Raw genomic sequence first — 11,328 nt, forward strand, 5'->3', positions numbered from 1 at the left:
ACAAAAGTAGAAACTTGCACCCCAGTCAAGACCCATGTTTGATACAGATTTTAGGTAGAGAGTGACTTTAATATCATATGTCTTGTGCTCCCTCTCTTCCAGAAAATAAAGAGTCCTATGAACTCAAACCTGGAGACAACCTACACATAGGTTTTAATCTGAAACCAGACTCCTGCAACATTTACTTCCTCCCAGAAAGGGACCTCAAACTGCAGACAGAGATAGTTCGTCAAGGCAGGCGGCAGGATGGAGTTCATTGTGTTGGGTTTCAGCTGAAAAAGCCATGTGGGATTTATGTTGAGAGCCTCGAAATGTCATGCCGCGGAAAATATGAGGTCAGAGATGAGAATGACAACCTGGCCTTGGTGGTGACACTGGAAATAGAGGGTAAGTGTGCTTACTAATCAGTATCAGATGTGTTTTTTCATTATCATCTTGGTATGAGAAAAACCTTCTTTTTTAAAAAATCGTTTTTTGTTTGTTTTTGCTTGGGTTCAAAAATGGGTTCAAGTTTTCAGAAGGGTTTATATAGTTTCCTCACTTGTTAAAACGTTCAATCATTTGGTCTGTAAGTCTATAAATTGTTAGGAAATAATGAGAAATGACCACTGCAAGTTCCAAAATCTTAAAATGACATCTTTCTTTTTTTTGTCCCAGATATTCAGTTTACAATCATACAAATCAAGGAACATTTCAGAATTTTTTTGCGGATTATATATTGATTAATTGTTGGTGATACATTTTCTGCCCCACTGACTAATCACTTAATCGTCTCATTGTTTCAGAGCTACCACCTCGTATTGGATCTAGACTTGGTATTACCATCATTTTTTTCTCTGTCGTGTTTTTCTGCTCTTGCGTGAAGGCCTGCTGCTGTGGGGACACCTCCTCAAAAGAGGGCAATTCTGAGACTGAAGATGCTGCTGAATCCCCACCTGAGGTGACATGTTATGCCTTACAGTTTATTGATATTTTTTTTGTTTGTAGACTACAATGCCGTGAGGTTAAAAATCACTGACATGATATTTACAAATGTATTCCCATTGTTTCTCTTGACCGCATATGTGTTTAATTGAAATTGCAGGATGACCATCAGCCTGTTAGACCAAGGTCAGATGAATCAAGTCACCGCTCTGGGACACAAAGCCCCGCTCAGCTTCCTTATACTCCAACTAGGCCGCCGGTTAGTGTGTGTTGCATTGCAAGGAGAGAAATTCTCCTCTCCTGCTTTTTTGTTTGTCCTTTCTCTTGCCACTCCACCATTAAACTGTTATATCACTCTGCAGGTACACAAGTCTACTGACATCGTGCCACCTCCTTATTCTGAGGTATGACCTGATGTACATGTTAGTCTGAGCATGCACACACATACATGCACACTTGATGAGTAAAAGTGTAATTTATGGTATTTTGCAACATCAGTGTTTCTTCCAAATTGACATTTCTTGGTGTCAGCACTGTAAGCACTTGGTGTTGAGATGATCGGTTGCTGTCCAGTGTGCTGGTTAGTGTTTTTAATTGAGTTTTTAGTGGTAATTTTGGTTTACAATTAAATCTTTTTTTCCTTTTGCAAGAGATTTGCAACATTAAATAATACAGATAAAGTATTTGTGAAATACATTTAATATTATTATTAATATTATTATTATACAATAATGAATATTATACTCCTAATGTTGCACCAACCACAACCGCTATCTGTACTTGATTCAGCCGGATATACATTAAAATTAGAGCTTGCTGATGATTTTCTGATACGCAGTGACATGACTGTCTTTTTCTCTCCAGATTGTGGCTCCAGCAGGGCCCAGCGCTCCAACTTTACCCAGCTACTCTGATATTGAACCACAGTTTGAAATCAAGGGGATGACCTTTACCTCAGACACAGACAATGTTTATAACTCAGACAAACTCAACTTCCTGTGAAGGCCTTCATTTTGATGGGTATATGCCAATTTGTAATTTCTAAATTCATAATACTACAAAAAGACATGTCAACTCCTCATTCATCGACTAATGTGTGTTTCAACATATTGGAAATCTGCATTATGTAAGTGAATAACATAGTCCCATTTTTGTTTTGTTTTACAGATGCAGGTCGCCCGGTGGGGTGAGCAGACGGTGAGATGATTTATATCCCAGGATCACACGTTCAAAGATTGACGCCAAGATTGAAAAGTGACTGACAGTATGCCACCAGTTGTTGAGCGGCATATGCTGATCCCTGGTATTTCACTGGATCAGGAGTGGTATGTTGGTGGATAACGATATATATGCGTCTGTGAATTATGAATGCTGAGCTGTAGATGTTAATGGCACTGATATATACTGTAGCTATTTCAGAAACTTGTTCATTATCTCAGGCAAGTCTCACACATAACCAAAGGTGCCAACCAAAGGGAGTGATCGTTTGACACCTTCCAAAAAAAGAAAGAAAAAAAAGACACGCACCAGTTGCCTTTTCGTCCTGCATGTATCCACTGGCAGTACTAACACTTTTACACCCCTGCACTGCAGTCAATTAACATAATTGTGTCCATCTTCTTTTTTTTTTTTACACTTTTACATAATCACATAAGCGATGAACTGTCTACAGCTGAAATGTGCCGTTTTTGAACACGACTCCATGAGTCACTCTTCCATGTACACTTTCCCTGTTTTTGGAGCTTTAGGGATTATTTATTGAGTATATGTTTTAATTTTAAATGTGTGTTGAATGTGTTCGGATGCATATCAGAGTTTGAGTGTAGTGTAAATAAGTTTAGTTTAGTCTTCTGATGAAGCACCAACTAATCTTTTAACATTTTTTATCAGTCAGTCAGACAAAGCAGGAAAAGAGGAGGGACTGCAGCCATTTTCTCTACACATTTTGTAACTAATAACATGTGGGTGAATTTACATAATTTGGATAACTTAAACTTGAGCTCAAGGCAGACTTGTCAGTGCTCATCATTACATTACATCAGCCACCAATATATTCATTCTATTTCTACAGGACTGCTCACTTATCTCATTCGGCATCACCAGACATGGCAGCTCAATTCTGAATGGAGACCTGAACATTCATATTAATTAAAAGCATGACTCCAAAGTTGGGGAGCTTGTGAATTTTGTTTTGAACTTACCCAACATGTAAAGAAGCCACTCATCAGCATGCCAACACCCTAGACTTAGTAATAACAACAGGGCTAAACACTGATATTGATAGGTATTGAATTACCTATTTCTGACTATCACTGTGTTTTTTGATACCGACCACACCTTAACAAAGACTAAAAGGGAATTTCAAAGTTCAAATGAGATTCCTAGATGGTGAAGTAAAGTGAGATCATTTGAGCCATACAGTGATAACTGCTCTTTAAATGACACAGCTGAAAATGTCAACAATACCGCATCATCTGCTTTAAATACTGCTGCTCTGCTAAAGGTTAAAAAGAGGTCGAACCTCCCCATGGTTAAACAATACCATTTTTAATGAGATCCGGAGAATCTGTTGGGCGGCTGATAGAAAATGGAGGAAAAGTAGTCTCACAGTTCACTGTGAAATGTGTTCACTGTGCTACTGTGCTGCTGTCTGTCTCTAACAAAGAGATTACTTCTCCAAGATGATTACAGAGAACAATGGAAGCTCTTGAACATGATTCTCTGCTATTGACCAGCTACTCAGCATTAACCCCCTTGCAGTTCTCTGCATCAGAATGTGAAGAGCTTGCATTGTTCTTCAATAACAAATAACTTCCATTAGAGCCAGTATTGCTGCTGGTGTAAACACAGATGGTCTCGACAAATCCTGTAAAAAATGATGTAACTATGGGAAAATGAACCTGTATTACATTAACTTAGCTTTGCAAGCCTGTCACTGAATGTTGCTCCTCCACCTCATGGATTGACCCTGTACCTAAAGTAGTTTTTAAATGGGTGTCCAACAGTGTTTCAGGTCATGTCCTGAAGATTATAAATACATCACTGCCACTCAGGTATCTTCCCAAATGCCTTCAAAACAGCTGTTGTTAAATCCTCGCTAAAAAAACCCCCAGCCTAGATAGTTGTGCATTGACTAACTCTAGGCCAATACCTTCCATTAATGAGTAAGATACTTGAAACGATAGTTTCAGTGCAATTAAACTCCTTTCTTAAAGAACACAATATCCTGAAGGAATATCAATCAGGTTTAGAACAAACCACAGCACTGAAACTGCTCTTATTAAAATAATTAGTAACCTCAGACTAAACTCTGATGACAGTAAGGTCTCAATTCATTCTTAGTGTAGTCTTTGATATGATTGACCATGATGTCTCAATCAATCGAATTGGTCTAAGCGACTGTGTGTTAACCTGGTTCAAAATATATATCAAAAAGTTTTACGTCAGTCTTGGAGATCATACGTCTGAGAAACATGACAACCGTTTTCGGGGTGCCTTGGTCCTCTATTATTCTCACTGCCACTTGGTGACATCACAATTAGATCACAATGTATGTTTCCATAGTTACATGATAAATACATACATACACAACTGTATATCTCTGCTGAACCAAATGATGCTGCAGCTATAAACTCCATGATTACCTCTCCTGGAAGTAAATAAATGGATGAGCAATAGTTTCTTATTGTTAAAAGAGGACACAATTGAAATCCCACAAATCTACCCCAAAAACAAAGAGAGAAATGCTGTTTAATACTCTGGGAAAATTAACTCCCCAGATTAAATCTGGGGTAAGTCTTGGTGTTATTAGTGACATTACCAAGGTGATGAAAACATAATTTTCCCACCTTTATAAACATAGCTAATGTGCCGTTTATGAATCAGAAGGTGCTAAAAAATGTATTCATGCCTTAATTTCAAGCTGACCTGATTTTTGAGTAGCATCCTGAAAAAAACAGACAAAAACACGAGACTTCTGCTTATTCAAAACTCTGCAGCTCGGCTATTAACCAGAGCAAAGAGGAGAGAACACATTAGTCCAGTTTCAGCTGCTCTGCACTGGCTTCCTATAACATTTAGAAGTGACTTTTAGGTCCTCCTGCTTGTATACAAAGCCCTTAATGGACTAGGACCAAGCTGCATTGCTAACTCCATTGTTAACTATTTGCCTTTGAGACCACTGTGGTCATCTGCTGCTAGTTTATTCCCAGCAACAGCCTTTATCAATTACACACTACCTTAAGATGTCAGTGCAGCCAACTCTCTAAATAAATGTTGTATTTTGATTGTATGCACTTTATGTATTCTATTTTTAAAACAATTTATGGATTATTTATTATTATAACTATTAAGTAGATCTAATGTTACTTTGTTTTTTAAAATATGTTATGTTAATTTTTTGTCTATTTTTATGTGAATTTATGTGTCATTTATTTGTTGTAAAGCACTTTGAGTGGCATTTCTTGTATTGTATTTTTCTTGTAGTTTATTGTTATTATTATGGTTATTGTTATTATTGAGAAACATTATGAATACTTGTAAAATATTTGTGAATCCATGTAAACATTTTATGTTTGTACTGTAGAAATTCTGACTTTTAATGGTGCATTAAAACTAACACCCTACTACAGTATATGGTTATTTGCATTTGTTCTTCTGCCTCCATGTAAAAAAACAGATAACAAACATACAGTATCATTTACTTGCAGGCACCATCCATTCAGCATGTCGCCACACAGCAAAAAGCTCGTCCAAGCATATAAATTCTTTCCCACCATACCAACTGGTTCACAGGAGAAACTCGACTGAGCAGAAGCTAAAATGCGACTGAGTCTTTTGTATGTTGAAGAGAAAAACTGCAGCGACACAAATCTGTTTGGCATGTGAGACAAGAGGCCACTGTTGTTACTGTTAGTGATCCTGAATCTCTCCCAAGTTTTATGTAGGACTGCAGTGAATTCATGCCTGAAACACACGCACTTCAACATGCATTAAAACTATCTTTGTAATTTAAAACTAAAACCTGTAATGCTATGGGCCAAAACAATGTTTTAATATCAATTAATTAATATTTGTGTATTTGGGAAGGTACTACTTAATTAATTAATTGAAATACCATATATGATTCATCCAGAGGAATTACAATCTGATCACAGATTACCTCCAATCTCTCATTTCTCATCAGATTAAATTTAAGTAGATTTGGGATTTTAGGTGAGATAATATTACAGCCACACTGAAAGCTCTTGATCATCTGCCCGACACACATCTCGGGGCAGCACCCTTCAGATTTCAAATAATCTTCACTTTTATCTACATCATAGTGAACTTCAGACCTTTGAAAAATCTTCTCACAGGAAATTGAGAACATCTGTGAAAGAAGTATTTTATTTTCCCTGTTTCGTTTGGCGTTTTAGATAAAGATATTTCATGGCGTCTTTTTCCAGAGCAAGGACAGTTCGTAGATGTCAAATCCAGAAAAAGCTACTGTTGTCAAACAAGTCGGTGGCTACATTTGCACATCTTTTCCTAAATATATAATTTGTAGCCATGAAGTGTAATAACTTGGGTGATACTGTAACTTTTCATCTAGCGCCATCAACTGGTCAAAATTTCAAAGGCTATCATTAAATAATGATGTAGTAAAGTCAATAAAAACATAGTTGTAGAATTCTCTCTCTCTCTCTCTCTCTCTCTCTCTCTCTCTCTCTCTCTCTCTCTCTCTCTCCTCTCTCTCTCTCTCTCTCTCTCTCTCTCTCTCTCTCTCTCTCTCTCTCTCTCTCTCTCTCTCTCTCTCTCTCTCTCTCTCTCTCTCTCTCTCTCTCTCTCTCTCTCTCTCTCTCTCTCTCTCTCTCTCTCTCTCTCTCTCTCTCTCTCTCTCTCTCTCTCTCTCTCTCTCTCTCTCTCTCTCTCTCTCTCTCTCTCTCTCTCTCTCTCTCTCTCTCTCTCTCTGTGTGTGTGTGTGTGTGTGTGTGTCTGTCTGTCTGTCTGTCTGTCTGTCTGTCTGTCTGTCTGTCTGTCTGTCTGTCTGTCTGTCTGTCTGTCTGTGTGTGTGTGTGTGTGTGTGTGTGTGTGTGTGTGTGTGTGTGTCTCCTCAGTGAGGCAGAGAGATCTCACTGTTAATTAGTTTCGCTCTGGATTCAGATTTGTCCCACTTGGCACTCCACCATAGCAAAGGGAAGGGAGTCCTGCCACTGCAGTGCGAGCTAGAAGGACTGATAAATCTGGCTCTGAGGTCAGATTGTTCCACTTGGATGGAGTGGCAGAGGGAGTGAAGGATCAAATAAGCTTCCAGCTGACTTAGCAGCAGGGAACCAATCAGGCGTGGGGGACTGGAGAGGCTGTCAACAGGCCACAGGTCAGCCTGGGTTGAGACCAGGTTGGTCGTGGCGAGTTAAACTGAGACCTCAAAAGATGACTACAACCTATTTTAAGATGCTGGTCCTTCCACCAACAGGAAAAGCTTTTTATTGAACAATTATTTAAAAATTCTTTGATTTTCATTTGTATGCAATTGTGGAAGAGACAATACAGAAAGAGGACAGTTTTTAACCCGACATTTGGAATTGTCAAATCCTCTGTGCACACTAGTCTTTCTATTGCAGCCTTTGATTACTTTTTATTAGTGTAAAAATACTGTGATTTGATTATTTTTGGCATTTTCTGAAGGCAAATTAAAAAAGCATTTCTGATTAAAAATCCCAGAGATTACTTTAATTCCCATCATACATTGACACAATATAGAAACCATCAGCGTTACTATTGTCATGACCAACGTCACCATCACCTTTGTCCATCTCGACCTCTTTTCCCTCCTCCTCCCATCACTATTCCCCTTTCCTCTTCTCTACCGCCTTCACTCGGCCCTCCAGGCTGTTCAGCCGATGCTCCACTGCAGAAGACTTTTCAGAGCTGGACGTGAGCAGAGTTAACAAGACGCATCCCAGCACCAGGCCGGCCAGGCGCACCGCCGTGGTCTCTGTGCTGGCGTTCTTGTCAGTCACCATCAGTCCGAAGAGCCAGAGAGCCAAGACCGTTTTCAGCATCCAGAACACCCGCCTCATCAGGCCAATCAGCAAGCGGAGAACAATGGTCAGCACCCAGTAGCCAATGAGGACTAACAAACCCCACTGGGCGACTGCTGTCACACCCTCTGGAGTGAAGCGGGGCAGCGTCAGCGCAGCTATGAAAGGAGGACATCCAGCTTAGTTGACTTGGCAGGAAGAATAAAGCTCAACAACACTTGTGAGCAACAGGAGTAAACACTCTCCCTTAAAAAGGAGTGTCACACAAATTGCCCCGAGGGAGAGGCATGACTTCATATTTTCACTTGCACCTGCTGCTTTCATTGCCCCATATCTTCTCTGTACAAACACTTGATTCCAGTTTATAGTAAGCTTGGAATAAGTGGAGCATAAAGCAAAGCCTAAACACACGCTCGTTCATCTTTGTACCCACCATCAAACCCTGTGACTCTGAGGATCTCTGTGACGTAAACTGCGATGACGTTCAGTCCGCTGGCAGCTCCTTCAGCCAGGAATCGGATCACCATCTCCAAAAACTGGGGTTGGGTGGAGGAAGGGTTGAGACATGTTTTGCTTTGTTATCATACTTGTTACAATCAGGAAAGACAGCATTTTGCATATCACATTAACAACACATCCAACCTATATCCTCATGGCTCCAATGCACGGGCAAACATGATAAAACACGACTGATCAGCAGCATGAAAATATATTTACAGCAGCTGTTTGAACAAGCTTAGTAAATATATTAAGAGGCTACTTACACATCTTTTGATAGAAGAAGTGCTGTATTGTTGACTTGGACAAACAGCTGTGCATGCGAGTGACAGCTGGACAGTGCCCCTCTCTATTCCTGTACGGTCTCTACCCCCCACCGCCAAAATCTAACACGTATACACTGTGTGGCTTCATCCAGCAAGGTCAAGGGTAGTCCAGCAAGTTGGACGAGTATCTTATCTGCACCTGTTGCACTACACACCAGTTCATACGGGAGGACTGTCCAATATGTCAGCATGACTCTGGCATCTGTCACTCCACATCAGTGTGTGTGTGTGTATCACTTAAAAAACACACTTAATGATTTACTGATCTGTTTGATTCATACATGATTTTTAGGTTTTTATTTTTAACAAAATAGCTAAAAAGGATTAATTTAAAGTAAATCCAGCATTGCATGTTTTTCTGTGGTCTTCTAAACAAAAAAAAAATACAGCACTAATCTTTGGTTATTTAATGCAATATACTATGAATACATCAAGGCTTACTGGAGGATTAAACTTTACCATTAAAATCACAATTTTCCCTCTTCAAATGGGTTTCCTCATTGGAAACATAATCTTATAATACTAAAATGGCGTAAGGCTCTTTTTAAGTCTGCACTCAGAGATACCAACTGAGTAATTTTCCATTTCTGCTTTGCTAAAAAATGTGCAGAATCTTATCAATACAAACTCCTAAGTAAGACTGTACTGTGGCCTCACATGCAAATATCAGTGCATAGAAACACATACACACACAGCCACCTCTCCACTACAGTCATGCTCCTATCCTCTGCACTGTAACTATGAGGTTGACATGGGCTAAACAGAGCCATGTTGAGAGGACTCCGTTTAGGGGACCATGTCAGGGCGGGTTAGATGGAGACACCCAGGAGGTTTCTTACCATGGCCACTGAATAGACGTTCTCCTGACCAAGCAATGACTCTAGAAACAACACAGCACTCTGGGGAAAAGGAAGCCACAGCAGGGTGGAAGCAGGGAGACAGAAGAGTGTGTGTGCATGGGTGAGGGGGATGCATTGATATAAGAAGGGTAGAGAAGATGAGGGGGGATCAGGAGAGAGATTAACAAGTTGAGGGGCGAGAGAAGAGGAATATGTGTGAAGGGTGAATTGGGCTCACAGGAGAAATGGATGGAGAGAGGTGAGAGGGTTGAAGTTGAAGAAGTAAAATTAGTCATCAGGTACAAGTGATCAAGAAAAGACAGAGCACACAGTGAAGTTATAGCAGCCAGTAAATAGGATTAACAATTAAAAGAAAAGAGATTATAAAGCCACTTCCTAGTGCAGAAAAGGGTGGTGCTCCTCCTCTTTGTACCTCAACAGCTGACCGCAACACTCCGGTTCCCACCACTGACTCCACGTACTTCTGGATTTCCTGGCAGGTCCCCGTTATCAAGGTGAGCAGGGTAAAAGCCGGTGGGCTCCCCCGAGTCGGTTCGGCCTTCTCAGCTCCAACCATGCCGAACACCATCACACAGGTGGTGAGGAAAAACAGAGCCATGACGCATCCAGGGCGCCCTGAGCCAGGCGCACAAAAAGTCATAGTTGGTGATTTGAGAACAATAGAAGGGAAAAAAGTGAAAAATGGATTTCTGCACACGGAAGCAGGTTGGGCAGTCTGTGTTCAATGACTCAGACAGGCTCTTAAATCAAATACTTAAAAATGGCTTCTGGTGACAGCAGTCAGGCTTCAAGGCGATTTTTTAAAAACATGAGCAGTTCACAATAGGCAGTAAAATGTGAGGCAAAGTATGCCAGCTTCTTAAATAGGATGCAATACTAACTGATTCAAGTGTGTAATCTGCTAATTAGAAAAACCCACTTTGTAAATAGACCCCTATAATAAGTCAGAGTGATATGACCGAGTATTTAATTATAAACTTTGGCAGCGTTGCAAATATCCAATCTAGGACCGCTCCGCTCCGTCAAGGACACTCCAGCATTAACAGTGGCTATATTTGGTAAGAAACCGTTAAAGGCTTAGATCCAGCAGTAGTCGAGATATCTGATCATCAGTCCAGATACAGCAGAACGTTTTTGATAAGAGATACAGTGTAGCGACGTGTCCCAAAGTTTCTTTTCTGTTGCAGCTTTGCGCGTAAAAGAAAACGGTGGAAACGCAGTGACGTTGTGCTGACCACGAGTTTCCTAAAGCTTCTTATTTCAGCTCTGAGCTCCACAGTCAACTTTACTGCTCCTTTGTCTCTGAGCCTGCATCAAATGCGCTGCTGCGATGGATTATATTGCACAACCTTTAAAAAAAAAGAAAAGAAAATCCTTGTTGCCGCTGCCGCATGGCACTCCCTTCCTCCCAGCGCTTTTTTAACGACTGTTTCCAGTGAGCAAACACGACTGAACTTAAAGAGGAGGAAGAGGAAGAGGAAGAGGAGGAGGAGGGGGGAGTGAGGGGGGTGGAAAAAAGCGGTCTGCACAGGATAAACAGAGATTTGCACACTGGGACTTGTGGTCTAAATTTTCCTCCTAACCAAATGTCAAGATTACTCATTAAATCTACATAGGTACATTTTGACAGTGTTGGAAAGTAACGAAGTACATTTACTTAAGTATACTACTGTACTTAAGTAGTCTTTTGCAGTA

At 40.3% G+C, this 11,328-nt stretch overlaps 1 protein-coding gene across 1 annotated transcript; it reads right to left on the minus strand.

Moving 5' to 3' along the window:
* Positions 1-7,358: 7,358 nt before the first annotated feature.
* Positions 7,359-11,029, minus strand: LOC133986059 (uncharacterized). The gene is made up of 3 exons (XM_062425836.1): positions 10,046-11,029; positions 8,383-8,485; positions 7,359-8,107 (listed from the first exon to the last, which is right to left on the minus strand). Exons 1-3 carry the CDS (start codon positions 10,271-10,273, stop codon positions 7,752-7,754), a joined length of 687 nt encoding a protein of 228 aa, XP_062281820.1. The 5' UTR covers positions 10,274-11,029; the 3' UTR covers positions 7,359-7,751.
* Between the last annotated feature and the right edge of the window lie 299 nt (positions 11,030-11,328).

The sequence above is a fragment of the Scomber scombrus genome, chromosome 9, assembly GCF_963691925.1.
Source record: "Scomber scombrus chromosome 9, fScoSco1.1, whole genome shotgun sequence".
Classification (NCBI taxonomy): domain Eukaryota; kingdom Metazoa; phylum Chordata; class Actinopteri; order Scombriformes; family Scombridae; genus Scomber; species Scomber scombrus.